We start from the raw sequence: 19290 nt of genomic DNA, 5'->3' as shown, positions 1-19290 counted from the left end.
CCCCCCCAATACTCTGGCAGCCCCATGCCTCCCAAGGGAGAGCCCTCTCTGCACCCCAGCTGTGACTGGTTCCAGGGAGGACCTGAATCATCCAAGGGCCAGAGGTCAAACTGGAGAATGGGGGTGGGAAGCCTTGGACAGCATGTTCTCGCTGGCCAGGGTGAGCTGATCACGAGAGTTTCCAAAGCTGTGAGGCCATCAGAGCAGGAAAACACCTGACACCCTGGACCTGGGCTGGACCAGCCACCCCCACCTCTCTACAGTCGCCCCAGTCCCAGGCGAGCCCTGAGTCCCCCTCCCCCGCGCAGCTGCTGGAGGGGTATTTATAGCCCGAGCATGAGGGGGCAAGGACACGCGCTTTATTTCGGAAGTGATAAGTCCAGTTCCAGGTGGATGAACCCTGGAGAAACCAGTGCCCCTTCCCCCACTCCACTGTCACGGCCAGGGTGCTCGGGATAATCCCATCTCCCACCCAGCCCACCTAGAAATGGCTCCTTCTCAGTCCTGAGTGTGTGGGCCAAAGGAGTGGGTCTCTTTTTTCAAATTCAACACCCCCCCCAGTTTTCAGATCCTGGGCTGCACTGCACCAACTCTCAACGTCCCCTGACCCAAGGGGCGATAAAACTCCGGGCCCTTTCCCAGAGGGAGCGCGGTGTGGCGCTGCCCTCTAGTGGTCATGGCTGGTAGTGCAGAGCCACGGCCAGGCCTGAGCTGAGGGTACCACTGCCCCCCGCCACCCCCGGGCTCGGTTGGGACGGACCTCCTGCGTTCTCAGCCCCTTTCTCCCCGGCCCCATGCTCCGCCAGGTCGGGAAGAAAGCCCCGAAACTAGCTTCTCAGCTCCTCTTTGCTCCACTGCTGGGGTGCGAAGATCGTGCCTGGCAACACAGGCATCTGCGGGTAGCTGCCTTCCTGCCGGACTGGGAACCCCGTGGGCCGGGTGGAGGGGCGGGCGGGGGGGGGGGGGAAGGAGACGGAGTTTGGTCTCACTCAACACACTGTCCATACTCCCGACTACGGCACAGGGCCGGGCACGCAGTTGATGTCTCTTTTATCTGTTCGTCAAATATTGGTGTAACACTTGCCAAGCCAGAGAGAAGAGGACATGGCCGGGGCTCCCAGGCTAGTCCTGGGGCCTGACCGTGTACCTTGCAAAGCCGCGCGAACAGTGTGGGAAACACCCGGCTGTGAAAGCTCAGAGGATCCGGGTCAGGGATGGGGGTCAGTCAAATCCATGGAGAAGGCGAAGATCTGAAAGACAAGTAGAAGTCAGTTCCGCAGAAGCCGAGAAAGGCATTCCAGGCAAGGGGTCAGCGATGGCAGAGGCGCCGCAGCAGGGCAGGCGCCTTGCACCTGGGGCCTGCCACTCGCAGCCGGGCTGGAGGGTGGGGCGGGGCCCCGCGCCTTGGGACGCTAGGGCTGTGATTGGCCAAGAGAGATCTGACGTGTTAGCTAACTGGCTGCCTTGATTGGGTCTCCCGTTGTTCCAAGGGAGGGAGCTGATGCACCGCCTCCCCCGCCCCGAGCAGGTGCGGCGCCCGGTGGGAGCAGGGCTGGGGGCTCCTCTGACCGCTCCTAGGGCTTCTCCAGGCTGCGATACTTCTTGCGCAGCACGGACACCGGGTCCTTGAAAAGCACTGGGTCCAGACGCAGGCGAGAGGAAACCAGGGGCATGTAGCCGAAACCCGCAGCCATCTGGTTGATGCAGTCTCGGGCTGTCGGCTGTGGCTCCGGACCCCCAGGCACCTAAAGGGGAGGAGAAACGCGTTGGAGGTCTCCTCTGTCCTTCCGAACCACCCCCCCCCAAAGCCCCCGAACCCTGAAGCAAAGAGGATTTGAGTTAGACAGTGAGAGGGAATCCCTTCCCCAGCCAGTGCCCTCCCAGTGCCAACCTGTCCCCCTTGTTCCTCACCAGTGGAGGTGTGGCCTCAAGATGCTGCTTCCCATAGGGGACCTTGATAGGGGGCAGCTTGGTGACTGCTGCTACCAGGAAGTTCATCAGGATGTCCACACAGGTGGGTGTTTCATCGGCCAGGGTTCTCAGAGCCTTGGGCAGGGAGTGGGTGAAGAGGGTGTGGTAATACCTGGACAAAGGGGAATGACAGGCAGAGGCTGCAGCCAAATTCACACACCACCCCTCCCCACCGGGCTCCATTCTCCTCCCTCCTGACATCACTCTCCCTTTGACTTCAATCCCCAAGGCTCTTTAGAACCCTCTGCCCCCCTCTTTGAGCCCTGGCCATCTCAGAGAGCTCACACCAGAAATACAAACCTCTCTCTACTGTTCTGTGCTCTGTGGTTCTGACATCTGTGCTCAGCAGATGGTGTACTCCTTGCCTTCTCCCTTACAGCTCCTTAGGGCCCCCACCTCTGGGCTCTGAAGTCTGAACTCAGCCAGAATGAGGTGGGGGATCAGCTGGTTCCAAGGCCATTAAATATGGCAGCTCCAAAGACCAGCTTTGGGAAGGCTGTGGATTAACCAGGCTGATGTTGCTCTGGGTGAGCCTTGCTTCACACAGTCCTCCTACAGGACAACCTAGGCCCACCCTGCAGACCTTAGGGGTATTCTTCACTCTGCTGAGAATTCCCTGCAGAATCTACTAGAGGTTCCAGGTTACACATACTTGGTTTAAACATGTCTAAGGAACCCCTCTAAAGGGGCCTTCTAGAATTCAGTCCCTGCCCCAAAGACAGGTGCTTCGGTCAACTTCTCGAAGGTCTGGGACAGTCCCCAACCCATCACACACACATTTATAAAGCTTCAGGATCCTTCTCTTGTCGCCACCATCACCAAACCCAAACACTGTCTATACCCTCTACTTAGCTCTACTTAAAACAACACTAGCTACCATTTGTTGACCATCTGTGTGCCAAGGCCTTCATAGGGCTTTCTTACCTGATTTTCACATCAGCCCTGTGAGGAGAAGACATTTTCCGGATAACAAAACTGAGCCTTACAAGAGGTGAGGAGACTTGCCCATCACACAACTGGGATGTGGCAGATCTGGGCCTTGACCCTGGAACTCCAGGGTCACATAGTGACTGCTGTGTTCACTCCCACACCACCCTGCTTGTGGTTCAGAGAGGGGGGTCTCTGGCCCTCTGCTCCCAGGGCCAGGGCCTCCATCTTTACCTGTGGTAGAAGGCAGCTGACATGAGAACCATGGAGAACTCGTTGGCCCTCTCAGCAGTGTAGCCCCAGCCACCCTGGGCCTCATCCCAGAAGTGGTTCCACGTCAGAAAGCCCACCATCCGCTCGGGGAAGCTCTGCCATACCAGAAAAGCAAAGTCCACCTGGGGAGATAGTTAAGTGAGGTCTGAGGAGGGACTTTCCGACCGGCTGGGAACATCCAGAGATATGGAGGCAAGGCCGGCCTAGCTGGGGGGACTCAGGGGAGAGGAGATGCGAGCATAAAATTCTCCAGGAGTGCTTGGGGGTGGGGGTGGGGTGTCCCAACTGGGAGCTGGAAACAATGCTTTTTCATTTGGGAGGTGAAAATTGTTTTCAAGAGTCTGTGGAGCACGAGGGTGATTGGCTCCCTGGGATCGTGTCAAAAGTGGGAGGGTTTACCTCTGCTCTGGTCCTCTGCTCCTCCCCCTTCCAGGAATCTGAGGGGCTTCCGGGGCCCTCAGGCTCTGTCCCCGCTATGCACTGGGCTCCTCTTGGGCCCAGCCCTCACCTCACTTGTGGTAACACTGCTGTGCGCATCGAGACTGAGGATGGCATCCGTGCTGATGGCTCTGTGCGGGAAGAAGCGGTCACTGACCTGCAGTGGGAGGGAGGTGAGGCCACCTCAGCCGTGGGAACCGTCCCCAGGCTCCCACGGTGACTGTCTGCGTATCTGCTAAGCAGGAGCCCCTGCGGACGGTGCTGTAGAAGGAAGGGCAGTGCAAACAGCAAGGCTTCCTGGACTTGGGACCTGGAACTCACTCGACGTCTCTGCACTTCAACCTCTCCTTTGGTAAAATGGGGCAGTTGGTATCTAGGGGCCCTTCCGGTTTCAACACCTCAAGATTCCTCTCTTGTCACATTGCATGTTTACCCCAACCCTGCGAGGGGTAGTCAGACATCCTTCATTTGAAAGAAACGGGTCCGGAGAGATGAAGGGCCTCGCCCAGAAGCACATAGCACAGAGGTGGCTCACAGCATCCGGGGTTCTTAGAAGCCACCCTCCTCTGGCCCAATTTGCTGCCATCTCTCCCCATTTCCTTAAGGTCCCAGGTTTCTCCTCTAGCTCATCCAAGACGGCCGACATTACCCCCTCTGCCTCCTTTCATCACATAAAACCCCCGTTCTCTGGAAGCACAATTCAGAAGGGCCAGGGATGGAAGAGAATCATTTCTATTAGTTCTGCCACTGAAACCCACGTCAGACCATCAGCTCCAGGAAGCTCTGCCACAGCACGAGAACAAAGTCTGCCTGGAGAGATACTTAAGTGAGGAGTAAGGGAGGACTTCCTCACCAGCTTCAGGTCTAACTTGAAGTCCAGATTTGGCTCAGGCCCAAAAAGAGTCCTCTGTGTGTGCCCTCCCCAGTTCCCAGCATGCAGGGGCAGAATCCCTCCTTCCTGTGCCCCCCTCTGCTCCTCTCCTCACCTTCCTCTGCCCATCCATGACTGTCAAGGGCACTGCTGTCTCAGGCCACCTGGATGGGGGTGGTTTCTCACTGCTCCAGAGAACCAAGATCTAGGAGGAAAGGGGGGTGTTCCTGAAGGGAGAGCAGCTGTGTTTGTGAGTTTGGGCAAGAGTTTAGTTGGAGCCAAGATCTTTCAGTGCTGCCCTGTTTTTGCCTCTGGGGTTCTGGAAGGCAGAAATTCCAGTGACGCGAAGGCAGTTACCTATAGCACTAGAACTGAAGAGAGTCAGTTGTCGGGACACCTGGATGGCTGTCGGTTAAGCGTCTGGCTTCGGCTCAGGTCCTGATCTCGCAGTTCATGAGTTTGAGCCCCATGTTGGGCTCTGTGCTGACTGACAGCTCAGAGCCCGGAGGCTGCTTCAGATTCTGTGTCTCCCTTTCTCTCTGCCCCTCCCCTGCGCATGCTCTATCTCTTTCTCAAAACGAAATAAACATTTAAAAAAGGAGAGTCAGTTGTGGTAGCCCCTAGCCTGGGCCCTGACCCCATGTCCCATCCCCATCTTCTCTCAAAAGGCTTTCATTCTCTTCCGCTCCTTTATCGTTCTCAGCCCAGCTCAAATGTCACATCTGTGGATCTGCTCTGTTGCTGGCTGAGTTAAGTGCTTCCCTCCCCTGTGAATCCTCTCAAGTCTACGTGGCTTCTCTGGAAGTGAGATTTGACAGTGTGTGCCAGGGAAGGGAATGCTGACTGAATCTGAATCCAGGGCAGAATCCTTTCCTGCTTTTTCTCTGCATCCCCAGCATCAAGCCCATGGCCGGACACTCAGAGAATGACTGATGGGTTAACACATGAATGTATGTTTACTTCTCCAGCCTCCCCAAGGGGCACCTGCTTCTTAGATGATTTTGTCAATTTCCATGAGGGAAGGAGGGAGGAAAGGAACAAGAAACTTGGGACTTAAATAGGAGGGCAGGGATGTGCCTCCCCGCAAAATGTGTGGTTATGCTTGGGGTCTAGATGGTCTTCAAGGGCCCTGACCTTGTCCCGGCCCCCCACCCTGGATCCCAAGACCCCAGCGGGCAAGGGGACAGACCTGGGCACAGTTCTGGGAGCCTGCCACCGCCTGGATGAGCTTCAGAGGGGGCTGACCTGGGGCCCCCACCCAGATCAGGGCGCTGAACCTGCCCACAGGGCGCGAGCCTGAGGGAATGAGACACGGTTGTTAGGGTAGGAGGGGACGGGACCGCCTAAAGAGTGACCTGAGCTGGGGACTCTGGGAGCCAGGAGAGCTGTTGGAGAATCAGGGAAGGGCTTGGCGGGATTGTATGGTTGAGGCTGGGACAGACTGGGAAAGAGTTGGTGAAGGGACTTCAAGTTGTCCCACCCCCAGGACGTACCCCATTGTCCCACCCCCAGGGCGTACCCCGTTGTAGGTGGTAGAAGGGGAAGTCCGAGGGGCTTGTGGAAAAAGTGGGCAAGGCCAGGAGTGCACCCGGGGGCTGTTCCACAGTAGCGAGGCGTGAGCAGATGCTCCAAAGATCCGGTCCTGAATAATCTGTGAAATGAGAGGGCTGTGCAGAGGCAGTGGCCAGCGTGGCTGTGGGCGGGGTCTGGGGAAGTGCGGCCGGGGCCCTGGTGGAGCCCCGCCCCTCCCCCTCCAGGCTCCAGGGAGGGCAGCAGCTGCGTCACCAAGGGGTTCAGGCGCAGAAATCCAGAGTAGGGACACTCAGTGATGGTGTCCGGAGTTGGCGGATGACGATGTGCTTGCTCCCTCCCTTTCTTTCCTCACTCACGGCAGACATCGCTAGCAAGTTGTGACATTTTTGTGGACCCAGAATCCCTTTTAACCCAGCACCCCAGGCAGCCACTGCCCATCACCTGGCCTGGCAAGGTGGCACGTGCTTTGAAATCTATTGACCAGAGCTGTCCTTCTACAGATGGGGAAACTGAGGCCAAGACTGGAGAAGGCACTTGTCCAAGAGCTCAGAGTCAAGTCTCAGATTCATCCTGAGGCATCTTCAAGGGGGACGTCCAAATACTGGGGCAGAAGAAGTGTCCAGAGAGAGGGGTGCGGAGAAGGAGCAGGGGAGAGGCAGGAGCCAAGCACCATGGCCCCCAGCATGTAAGTGCCCCTCACCTCCAGAGTGGTATGCATGACCTTCTCCACTGAGGAGAAGTAGGCATCCCATAGAAACTGGGTCTGCTGACGCAGGGCAAGGACCCGCGTGAGGGGCATCTCCTGGAGGGCAGCGAGGACCTGAAGCACGGAGAGAGAAAAGGAGAAGTCACGGGGCCTTGTCTTTGACTGACTCTGGGGTGGGGACAATCCAGGTTGGAGGTCTGGGAACCAGAAGCCTTCTCCCCACGGTTTTTCAGGTGGGTTAGCTGCAGCTACCCTTGGCCAAGTCCCAGGTGACTTAGCAGTCAAGAGTTCAAGGGTCACACAGAGCTGGGCCTAAATGCCACTTAGTAACTGTGTGACTGCAGACAAACTACTTAACCTCTCTGAGTCTTTGTCCTCATCTGTAAAGAGGGGATGGTAATAGTACCTGCCTCATAGGGTAAATTGTGAGGATTAAATGAGATAATACACAGTAAGTGCTTAGCAGGTAGTAGAGACTAAGCGACTGGTAGCTATTATTATTAACTGCCATACCGTTCTCACTTCTCAGGGAATTCAAGGCTTATGCATACGTTTTCCAGAGCCAGGCAGGTTAGTTTCATCAGCTGGAAAAGTCACTGTGCATTTTGTTTTCCCCACCCCAGCCTCCATGGAGGCAGTCAGATTTGGGATTTTCTGTGGCTTTCCTTTAAGTTAGTCCAGTCATGGACCAGTGGAGCTGGGCCCATGGAGATCATCTGATCTAACCTATCCCATTGTACAGATGGGGGAACTGAGGCTGGAAAAGGCTCACAACTTGCTCTTAGTACCCTCAGGAGTTCTGATCCTCTGGGAGCCCCAGAGGCTTGGGGTTTGGGGCAAAATCATCAATATGCACATAAGAGGATAGGAATGAGGACTGAGATCAGTCTGGGGGCCAGTCCCCATCCTGTAGGCAGGGCCCTGAGCTACCTGAAATGGGAGCCTTTCATCAGCTACAATGGCCGCCTTGGTCCAGTCGATGACCTCGGAGAAGGGCAGCTCCCACCGAGGGCTGAGAAGCACAGGGATGCAGCCAGCCTGGGGGAAACAGGAGTCACTGGGGAGCCCAGTCCTATATCCTAACACATTCCCCCTCCCTTGGTTCCAAATTAGCAGCTGATTTGGTTGGGGGCAAGGGGCAAAGAAGAGAGAAAAGTGGGTTATTCTACAGAGGGTGTGGTGAGTGTGGCTGTAGGCACGCCTGAGTCCCAGAGTAAAGGAATGGGCTGCTCCCTGCCCCTTCCCATTGGCCTGAGTCCAGAAGTACCCTGCCAGCTCCGGAGTGTGGGGGACAGGGACAGGGGATGCCTAAGTTGGAGTTGTACCTGCAGGGCTTGAAGGAAGTGCAAGGCATCAGGACGGTGGCCGGGGATGAGGCAGAAGGTGGCATTGGGTAGCGTTCCCCCAGGGTGGGTCCTAAGGAGGTACAGGAAGGGGTCCCACACATATGAGGCCTGAGACAGCGGCCCCTCACCCCACCTGGCTCCCTGGATGGTTCCCCAACCCCCCACACGAACACTCCCAAATTCAGAACATGCAAGCCCATCATCCGTGCTTCATACATTAACCCTCATGCACACACACAGCCACACACTGAACACTAACACACACCAAGCTTCACACTTGCCCCTCATTCGTGGTTGGGCTAGGAGGCAGGAGCCCTGGGTTCTAGTTCTGCCTCTACCCTTGGAGGTCTTACACCTCTCCCCTTCTCTTCTCTGGATCTCGGCTTCCTCATTTGCAAAACGGGAGGTAGTGGGACCAGCTGTTTCCAAGGCCTGGTCTGACTTGGGCAGGCACACGTTTGCCAGCCCACTGCTCTGCCACACGCAGATTCTGGGGCAGCCCTCACCTGATTGGCCCCCTTGCCCAGCCTTCCCCCTAGCCCGAGAGCCCAGGCCCATGAAAGGCTCCTCTGTCAGGAGGTGGGCTGGGCCCCCAGCCTGGAACCGCACAGGAAGCTGCTGCCCAGAGGCCCCCTTGCCCAGAGGACAGGCCTCCTCTGTTCCTCCCACCTTCTCCCCCCACCCCCTGGGCCACACTCAGGCTGTGTGTATTTGTGGGGGGATGGGCAGGAGCCACCTCCCTGCAACTGCCCACCCAGGGAAGCAGTGCCCGTGACCTACTACTGGGAGGTGCAGGGAGGGCCTGGAGGGGCAGGACTCCTGGGCTCACACGCCTGCTCAGAATGGGACTGATGAATATGGCCCCAAGGGTCCCAGACCCTCCTCAGCTACAGCCTATCTGGTCTGAGTCTGAACCTTCAAGAAGCAGTCCTTGGAGCGCTTAGCTTCTGGACTAACCCCCACTGAACAGACGGGGGGACTGAATCTCAGAGAGACCCAAGGACTAGCTGAGGGTCTCAGAAAGGGTTGGAGCAGAGCTGGAACTAGAATCAAATATGCTAACTCCTGCCCCTGGGTTATCTGAACTACCCCACTGCTGCTGCTTAGGGGGTCTCCCAGGGTTTCCGCCTCCTGCCTTCTGTCTCCACTGCTCAGGTGGCCACCAGGCTTCTTCTGGGAGAAGCCACACGTTAAACAACAGGACATTCTCCACCTCATTGGTGCCACAGCACCAGCCAGCCACAGCCCTCCTCCCCTCCCCAGTAAAGCCCTTGGAGGCTGAAAACCCATAAGTTTACGGCTTCAGAGAACCCAGAGACAAAGAGCTTTCTGAATAAACTGTACCCTCAGTCCTCACAAACCTCCACTGTCCTCTCCTCTGTGTCTCTGTATATCCTTCTCCTGAGGGAGTGCCTGGGACACCCCTCTCTGCCTTATAGCCCAAGGAATTCTTCCTACTCGATCTTAAATGTCTAAGCTCAAACTTCGCCTCCTCTGGGAAGCCCTCCTTGATCTTTCCAGAGATGGCTCCCTCCTCTCTGCCCCCACGGCTTCTGTGTGCACCACAGTGGTAATGAGCCATGCCAGCTTTTACCGAGCATGTACTTTGTTCAGGCACTACATGCTTTACACATATTAACTCACTTCCTTCTCACGGCAACTCCCTCAGAGATGGGAAGTACATGCTGTTAGTGCCCTGTTTGCAGATGAGGAAACCGAGGCCTAGAGAGGTCACATAGCTCTGAAGTAGAGGAGACACCAAGGTAGCCGGCACAGCATCTCTCTGCTTAACAATGTGTGTCATAACCAGTGACTTATCTGTCTCTCCCATAAGACCGAACAACTTAAGGACAGGGGCCGTGCCTTCCTCACCTTAGCATCCCCAGGGCCTAGCAGAGCACCTGGCAGAGAATGGACAGGTAATGGGTGCTAAACGAATGAACGTTCAGTGTGCAATAAAGGATAGACGCAGGACCATGGACCAAATGTCCAAAAGGTCATTTTCAGCACAAGTTCTAGTAATGGATCTGGCAGAGTAGTGAGTGGGTGGCCTTGAGAGATGGTGAGATCCCCATTGGTAGAGGTAAACAAGCAGATCTGGATCAGCACCTGAATGTGTGTGTGAGTGTGTTACGGAGGGGGCTTCATGGTAACTGCCAGTGAAGTCTTAGGGTCCTGTGACCATATAAGTTACTTGCCCCAGACTCAGGGTCTCAGTGCCCAAGATGGAGTCAGTGTGGCTCCACCACGGCCCCATGGCTCCACTGGGCTCTGTTGAGACCTGGCTATAGCCAGGGCCACGTTGTGACCTCCATGTGTCCTAGGCACTTTGGCCTTTGGGGCCCCTCTGCTATTAAAAAAAAAAGGGGGGGGTGGCTCAGTCAGTTAAACATCTGACTTCAGCTCAGGTCATGATCTATATCTGTATCTCTCTCTATATAAATGACATTTGATCATTGTTGGTATAAAAATGAAAATACCAGAGTACCTGGCTGGTTCAGTTGGTGGAACATGTGACTCTTGATATTGGGGTTGTATGTTCAAGCCCATGTCAGGTGTAGGGATTATTTAAAAATAAATTTTAAAAAGAGAAGTGGCACCTGGGTGGCTCAGTCAGTTAAACGTCTGACTCCTTTTTTAAAAAAAAATTTTGCGTTTATATTTGAGGGAAAGAGAGAGCAACAGAGCATGAGTGGGGGAGGGGCAGAGAGAGAGGGAGACACAGAATCCGAAGCAGGCTCCAGGCTCTGAGCTGTCCCCACAGAGCCTGATGGGGGGCTCAAAGTCATGAACTGTGAGGTCATGACCTGAGCCGAAGTCAGATGCTCAATCTACTGAGTCACCCAGGCACCCCTAAGCGTCTGACTCTTGGTTTCGGCTGAAGTCATGATCTCACAATCATGAGATTGAACCCTGCAGTGTGTTCTCTGCTGGGCGTGGAACCTGCTTAATTAAGATTCTCTCTCTCCCCCTCTGCCCCTCCCCTGCTTGTTGGTGCGTGCATGCCCACCCACACGCTCTCTCTCTCTCAAAAACAATTAAAAAAAGAAATATTAATATTATATATTAAAACATTTTATTCTGTTTAAATTATTTTTTTTCTTTTTTCTTTTAGAGAGGGAGGGAGCATGAGCAGGGGAGATGAGCAGAGAGAGAGACTCTTAAGCAGGCACCACGCTCAGCACAGAGCCTGACACAGGGCTTGATCCCATGACCCTGGGATCATGACATGAATTGTTTTTTTTTTTTTTTAATTTTTTTTAAGTGTTTATTTATTTTTGAAAGAGATAGAGAGACACAGTGCAAGTAGGGGAGGGGCAGAGAGAGAGGAAGACCCAGAATCCAAAGCAGGTTCCAGGCTCTGAGCTGGCAGCACAGAGCCCATCGTGGGGCTTGAACTCACAACCTGGGAGATCATGACCTGAGCTGAAGTTGGACGCTTAACCGACTGAGCCACCTGAGTTGAAATCAAGAGTCAGATGCTCAACTGACTGAGCCACCCATGCACCCCAAAACATGTTCTTCTATTTAAAAGTGCATTTTTTTCTTCTGATTTTCAAAGAAATGAAAATGTTTTCACGGGTCCCTAAAAGTGTCATGGGCCCTAGGCACCGCGCCTCCGATATCCAAAGGAGAAAGGCCAGGGGACTTGAAAACATGAATTGAATTTATGTTAAAAAAAAAAAAAAAACCAAATGGGGGAGAGCACATATACGTGTTTTTTGTGCACACACAGAGTACCTGAGAAATTAGAAACGGTGTTTGGCTCCAGGAAGGAAAACTGGGTGGCCAGAGACAGGGGTGGGAGGGAGTTTTGCTGTATACCCTTTTGTGCCTTTGGAATTTGGTACCATGTGAATGAATTCCCTATTCATAAGAATAAATAAGTAACAATTTAAATGGGTGGAGGCTTATTCCAAAGGAACAGAAGACTGTTCAGCGACGGTGGAAAAATGTGGGCTTTGTGGCCAGAAGTGCACGGTTTAACCCCAGACTCCACCGCTGCCGCTGACGCTGTAGCCGTCCCATCAGAAACCTGAGGGAGGCCGTGGTGAATCGAGGAGCTGGTCACCAAAGAGCCTCGGCTGGCTCCCTCCCCCCTCTCGGAGCCTCAGTTTCCTTTTCCCTGAAATGGGAATAATAATACCTCCCTTGAAGGGTACTTGAGTGGGCACGACTTGTGCAAAGTGGCTGGCGCAGCACCTGGCCCAGAGCAGGCTCTCCCCACGTGTTGGCTTCCGCCCCTCCCCCGCCCAGTGAATGTGGGACAGTGGCCGTGGGATGGTGGCAGAGACTATGAATTGCCTCTTTCTCTGGCCAGTACTTGTTTATTCAGGCCACCCTCTGAGGGCTGCCCCGTGGCTGGTGGCCTCCCTCTCTCATTCCGTCCCTATACTGTCTGGCTGGTTCAGGCAGCTGCGCGGCACCTCAGGGAAACTGAGTCTCCAGCTACTCAGGAGATTCTAAGTCCCGTCCCCTGCAGGTGGGCTGAGGCCAAAGAGAGAACTTCTGGAAGTTCAGAGGGCAGTCAGAGGCTGCCAGCCATCACACCTTGGGAACACGCTCATCAACAATGCTACTTAGAGGGTGGCCCCCACTGATTAGGAAGCCTTGACCAGTTCTGGCCAATTTTGGATCAATCGGTAAACATTCAGCGAGTCAACAGTTCACCTACTGAATGCAGCTCCTTTACTGTCGGTTTCTCAACGCAGTTCAGACTGAAACAGCTTTCAGATTCACCAGTCAGCAACTGCATACAGCAGTAACTAAAGTCAGCTAGAACTTCCTCTAATCAAGAATAGCTAAGTGCCTAATCAGAAAGTGAGGCAGGGCCCTGGCGAGCAAGAGAAACTTGTTCATGGAAGGTAAGCTCTGTCTGAGCTCTGAGTTTGAGGTGCCTGGAGCGGCGGGGGGGGGGGGGGAATCCCCAACTTTTCAGGTCACTGCTGAGGATGCCTGCTAGGGATGGGTCCAGGCAGAAAGGCAATTCCATTCCTACTGGTGGCTGTGGGGTTCCCTGGAGGCCATGTGCCTTCAGGAGGGAGAGTGATTGCATTCCCATGAGACCCCCTGAGACGCAGAGGCGAAAATGGAGCTTGGCCACGTGAAGAATTCCTAGGAGGGAGGTAGAGCTGAAAATAGCCCATGTTGTTCTAGCAGAGAACAGGGAGATACCTGAGGGAGGGAGCGACAGAAGGACACCAGACTGACAGGTTCCAAATCGGGTCTGCCCCAGAGATGCAGAAGGAACCCTCTGCCCCAGGGGCCCCGGACAACCTCCAAAGGGCTCTGGTTCCTGCCTGCTCAACCAGCCTTTTGGACACCGCTGGGCTCCTGGGGGTGCAGGAGGAGTAGGGTGCTTAGGGGTTAACTGCCCCATCACCTGAAGCGTGTCACCCCAACTAGCCCAGGGAGAGAGCAGTTTCTGAACAACTCTCCACGTCCCATAGGCCACCATGCCCCTTATACGTCTCCAGGTGGCAAGTTCTTCTGGAGGTATGACCCCATTCATATTTGTTGTAACCCAAAGCTGTTTCCTTAAGAGGTTAATCCCCCAAATTAGACACAGGAACAACTTCCATCTGTGACCAGCTCTTAATCTCCACGGCTCTGAGGCATTTGATGGGTTGATCATAAACTCTTGGTTAAAACTCCGAATTCTAATGCTTCAGGCTTTGGAAATAAGCAACTCTGGATGTAAACACTGGCTGTGCTCTTGTTGTCTGGATGGCCTCAGACAAGTTACTTAACCTCTCTGAGCTTAGCGTCTGGTACACAAACAAATGACAGCAGTTAGTATTATTTTATTGTAACTGTTATTTATAACTTGGGACAGAGTGACCGCTATAGATGTGTATGTTAAAATATTAGGGAAGGAGGAACCGGAGTAAGAGAAAAAGAGTAAGTAGGAGTGAGTCATGTTTTTGTTTTTAAAGATTCCCCCAAGGGAGACTCCAGAATCCACTTCGGACACCCCTTACGGCAAAGCACCCTCTTGGTGGTGTTTTCTCTCTGTCTAACCTGATCCCCTCCTGTTGCAGCTGAGGCCAGTCCGGTTCTCCCATCCCATCTCAATCCTGCCCTCCACCCTGCCCTCTGAGCTCATTCCCACTGCAGACCCTTCCCACCCAGCCCCCAAGGGTAAAGGTCCACTTACTGCTCGGGTCCACGGTCCTGCTCACAGCGCCCATCCCAGGGACAGGTAGAGGGGTCAGTGCCTGCTGTGCGCCACCCGCCCCTCTCCTCTGCCAGGGCTAGCAGGGGCACCCCGGGGTGGGGGCTGTGCTGTCGCAGCTGGCCAGGTGCCCCACCTCGCAATGGGTGGGCTTCAGGGAGAAGCGGAAGGGCCACGTCAAAGCCAGGCCGGAAGGTGTCCACTGTGGGGCTGGCCTTGGCCACCATCGCCCGTCCCAGCTGGAAGGTCTGGGGGCAGGGGGCTGGGTGGAGATCGAGGACCAGATGGTTCCTTCCCCCATTCCATTGCTGGGGCACTGGGCTGCACTCTCCAGCTGGGACTTCCAGGCTGAGGAAGAGGAGGAGGCAGGCCTCCTCAGGGCTGGCCGTGTGGTAGCGGGAGCTCTCAATGGAAGCCAGGATCTTGCGGTGAGAGGCGGAGATGGGTCCAGCCACCGGGTGCACGAATACCTTGAGACCACCAGTCCTGCACTTCGAGGCGTCAAAGCAAGCCCCCCAGTCGCAGCCGCCACCACGGGGTGCTTGAGGAGGTTGAGGGGCATCTTCTGGGAGTTCCCCAGGCTGGGAGAAACTCGGCAGGAGCTCTGTATCCAGCCAGCGGGGCCAGCCTTGGGGGGCACTTGCCCAAGGTCTGGCAGGCACTGCCAGGCGGAGAAGGGGGAAGACTCTCAGGAGGACGAGGAGCCAAGAGGCCGAGAGTGCCAGCCAGAGGGACTTGCCTCTCCACGACTGCATGTGGCCACCCGCAGCCAGGGCTGGGGGAAATCAGGAGCAGGGGCTTGTGGGTGGAGCTGGAATCAGCCTTCTAGTTCAGCGTCTTCATTGTTGTAGATGGGAAGACTGAGGCCCGTGGAGAGCAGGCTGCCTGTGTGAGGTCAAACAGCAGGTCACCAGCCAGGCACAAGGAGCCCAGGTAGGACCCGGCTTTCTGGCCTTGCCTTCCTACAGTCAGGAATCTGCTTCGTTGGCCTTCGGACAGCCAAGGCAGCCTTTGCCCTCTCAGCAGGGCCCCTGCCCCTGGGCACTGCTCAGCTGATGCAACCCTGACCGCACTGCAAGGCCGTGTCCTTCTGTCCTCCTGGCTGCACCCCCTGACCTTGGCCTCAAAGGAGAGGCGGGCAGTCTGCCAGGCCATGGGGGACCCGTGGGGGCTCGCACAGGAGGTGGCTTGGCCAGCATGCAAGGCTGGCCTCCCCAATCCTCCCCTTGCCCAAGTGGCCCCTGAGTAGCCCTGGCCGCCCCTGTGCCCACTGGCGGGCACTTCTGGGCTGTGGGCCTAGTGGCTGGAGCTAAAATTAGACCCTGCGCCCCATGTGGGCTATCAGGGTCAACTGAGGTCAAGGCCGACCCAAGCAGTGCCCTCTGCCTGGGGGGCCGGGAGTGCTCTGGGTCCTAGTCTTCTCCCACCCTGCCGCTGTCCCCCCCAGCTCAGGGAGCTCGACTCCTCCTCCCCCACCCCTAGCAGCCGGTCCTGCACCCTCTGGCTTGGAGCTATCTTGGTGCAGAGGCCAGGGACCCTGCCCCATGCCCCTGTTCCATGGCCCCCCAGCAGCCCTGCCGGTGTCTTTTCCCGGTCCCTCTCAGGGTTGCATCTGGCCCCGACTAGATCTCTTTCCCAGCCTGGCTCCTCCCCTGCCAGCCTGGATTCGCTCCTGCCTGGGAGGCAGGGTCTCGGCTTAACCCCTTCCAACCCGGTTTCCTCAATGGCCAATAATCCTCAGCAGCAGGACCCACACCTCACAGTTTGCCTCAGGCTGTCACAGCCTGAGTCTCTGAATTCACACATCCCCCCTCCAAGGAAGAGGTCGAAGAGGTTGTCATTCTTTACAGGTGAAGAAAAGTGAAGCTCAGAGAGGAGAGTGGTGTCTTCCTAAACTAAGAGGTGGCAGAGCAGGGATTTGAACCCTGAACTCCTGACTCTACTCCTTAGAGCTTCCCCCTGGCCACCCCAGCTGGGGGGTATGTTTGCAGGGAGTCTATAAATCAGCTGATGAGAAAGTCAACAGATGAGAAAAGTGAAGCAGGAAGGGGTGGGGGGAGGCAGGGGGAGGATGGGAGGGGTGGGTGTTGTTGGGTAAGATGCTCTCAAGGATTCCCAGGATCGGTCCCTCCTCCTTCAGCACCACCTCTCAATCTCATCTAGCTGCAGCCTTTTGGGGCCCACTCCTGGCACCTCTCACAGGTGCCCAGGTCTGCCTTTGTCTAGAGCTCTGTAGGAGAGGTCTTGGTGCTCATCTTCCAGTCCATATGGTAAGTTTTACCTGAGGTTGAACTTGACTGTCTGTTAGTCCACAGCCATTGAGGGGTTCCCTTGCTCAGTTTCTTCGTCTGTGCTCTGAAAGGGGAATCAGGAATGGGTGATGTCACCCACTGAAGAATCACCGAGGCGAAGAGGGAGACACAGACCCTGGCTGCCAGGAACCCCTGGCTGCCAGGAACCCCAGGCTGACCCTCTGGGAGGGAGGCCACAGGGAACTGGCCAACTTGGAGTGAACTCTGCCTCTACCTCTCAACAGCTGGATGAGGCGGGGCCTCTGTCCCCTTATCTCTAGATGAAAGTAAGGATCTTCACCATGAGATGGTTGGCAGGTTAAATCCAGGCCTATCCCATGGGGTCCCTCCGCAAGTGGCAGCCTCCTTTCCTTGCTGGCCTTCCTTTGATCTGAGAGGGCCACCGATCTGACCAGAGAGCCACCATGCGCAGCCGGTCTGAGGGAAGAACACGGTTCATTCACCCAAGAATCTCCCCAAAATGGCCAGCACAGGGGAAACCTGGCCTCTTTGCCCACAGTGTCTGTCCCTAGGGATGGACTGACTTTCCCTGCACGCATCAGGCTTTGCCACAGGAGAGAGGCCTTTGCTCTTGCTCTCTGCTGCCCCTGCCATTCACCTTACTCAGCTAACTCCATCTCATCCTACAGGAATCAGCCAAAGGCTCCCCTCCTGCAGGAAGCCTCCTGACTTTCCTGGGGCTTGGTCTGATTACTCTAGGCTCTCATGCCGCTTTTCATCCTTCTATCCCCGTACTCATTCATTCATTCATTCATTCATCGAACAAATACTTAATGAGTACTAAACATGGGCCAGGTTTTGTGCCAGGCAAAGAACAATAACGGCTAACATTCATATTATGCTTACTTTGTGCCTCGCACAACTCAGTGCAAGTGTGTTAGCTCATTTACTCCTCTCCTAGGGGGACTCTGAGGAAGGTGCTGCTATTGTCCCCGTTTTACAGATGGGAATGCAGAGGCCCGGGCAGTTAGGTAACGTGCCTAAATTCCCACATCTTAGCCAGGCTTTGGATCCAGTCAGTCCATTCCTTTAGCCATTGTACCTGTCTCCTGAGTGAGACAGGTACACCCCCATTCTTGCAGAACTGCACCTTCCCTGAGAAATACCAGGATGCAGGCAATTACAGAACGAGGGGAGGGGGGACTGAGGGAGTGCACAGAGGAGCTGCCAAATGCCGGGGCCAGAGAAGTCATCTCAGGCAGTGACTCCTACCCTAAGACTTGACAGACGAAATATGTTTTTTTAGAAAAACCACTGTGGCTACCCCTATGGGAACAGACAGGAAATGGCAAGAGTGGAGGCAGGGACCACTTTTGGTTTTTTTATGGTTCATTCATTCACTCATTCCACAACTACTTAAGGAGCCCTCGCTGCGGGCCAGGCAGGATCCAGAAGCAGGGAACAAAGCAGACGGAATCTTGCCCTCATGGAGTTCACATTCCAGGGTGGGGAGATTGGCAATGAACGAAAAGAAATATCTCCTGTTATTTGGCAACAAATATGGAGAAAGGGAGGGGCTGCAGAGTTACATGGGACCAACAGGGAAGGCTGGCTGAAAAGCTGGCATCTGTGAGGGAGTGAGTGGAGAGCGTGTGCGAGGTCAGGTCACTGCAGCAGCAGGAGAGAAGCCAGGGCGCAGGTTCTGGGGTGGGGGCGGGGTGCGTACATGCGACGTGAGAGGCATGGTCTGACTTGTCTCTGTGACACCTCTCAGACTTCAGGGAAGAAGCTGGCGTCGGGACAGAGACGGGAGCGGGGAGCCCCGGTGGCCCAGGTGAGCCACGCAGGGGAGCCCTGACGGTGGCTAGGAACCAGGGTGGCAGGGGTGAGAAGTAGTTGGATTCTGGGCATATTTCGAGCTAGGGCAAAATGACAGATTTGGTGATGGACTGGACATGAGATTTGGCCTGAGCCATGAGCAGGATGGAGCTGCCCTCAACGGGAATGGGGAAGACTGAGTGGGGAGCCAATCTGGGGGAAAAGGTCAGGAGTTCAGTTCTGAGGCTTTAGCCTCACTCATGCTCCTCATCCCAGCACTAAGGTAATAAATGTCCAACAAATACTTGTTGAATGAGTGAATGAATGGATGGGCGGACAAAGCTGGCAGGGCTAGGAGGTCAGGGCCGGCTGGTGCGGGGCTCGGTAGGGGACGACTGCTCCTGCTCCCCCCGCCCGGGCACCCTGGCTGGCTTCTGCCTGTGTCCACACTTGCCAACACACGCAAGCTGACCCCTACCTTCGGCCCTACGAGGGAGGCTCGCAGGCTGGCTGGGCCCTGGGCTCGTCTGGCCTGCGATTCACATGGTCGCCCTGCAGTTTGGATGGAGGAAGAGAAGGCAGGGCATCCTGGCAGGCAGGACTGAGCTGGGCTCATGCTAAAAATATACTGCTGGGCTCTTCCAAAAGCTCTGGGGCCTCCACCAAGCTCTTCAGAGCTCATCGAAGCCACCAGGAGTTCCTGTCCCATAGCTGGGCTCTGGTCAATGGCACAGTGGCCGACACTTTGGGGAGATGGGGGGTGAGACAGGGCAGGAGGGAAGGGACAGCAGTGAGGAGGAGGAGAGGGAGAAGGCCTGCGCTCTGGTTCAGCGTGGGGAGGCTTCTGGGAGAAGGCAGAAGTCTTGTTTTCTGCAGGGTTGAAGCAGACCTTGATGTGGATTGGAGTCGAAGCGAGCTCTGGATGGCATCCCAGAGCTGGAGCACTGCTGTGTTTGCTTTGTAGCTATATGGTGGTGTCA

At 55.5% G+C, this 19290-nt stretch overlaps 1 protein-coding gene across 1 annotated transcript; it reads right to left on the bottom strand.

Annotated features, from left to right (window-relative positions):
* Positions 1 to 1193: 1193 nt before the first annotated feature.
* Positions 1194 to 15257, bottom strand: EXTL1 (exostosin like glycosyltransferase 1). Its single transcript, XM_007078159.3, is given in 13 exon segments — positions 1194 to 1250; positions 1570 to 1745; positions 1912 to 2083; positions 3133 to 3293; positions 3680 to 3766; positions 4596 to 4685; positions 5670 to 5776; positions 6000 to 6077; positions 6080 to 6131; positions 6714 to 6833; positions 7650 to 7757; positions 8045 to 8135; positions 14223 to 15257. Coding segments are annotated over 12 exon segments (2010 nt in total). The 5' UTR covers positions 14996 to 15257; the 3' UTR covers positions 1194 to 1250; positions 1570 to 1574.
* Between the last annotated feature and the right edge of the window lie 4033 nt (positions 15258 to 19290).

The sequence above is a fragment of the Panthera tigris genome, chromosome C1 (assembly GCF_018350195.1).
Source record: "Panthera tigris isolate Pti1 chromosome C1, P.tigris_Pti1_mat1.1, whole genome shotgun sequence".
NCBI lineage: Eukaryota > Metazoa > Chordata > Mammalia > Carnivora > Felidae > Panthera > Panthera tigris.
The sequence above is the reverse complement of the archived record's forward strand: the minus strand, read 5'-3'. Positions and strand labels throughout refer to the sequence as shown.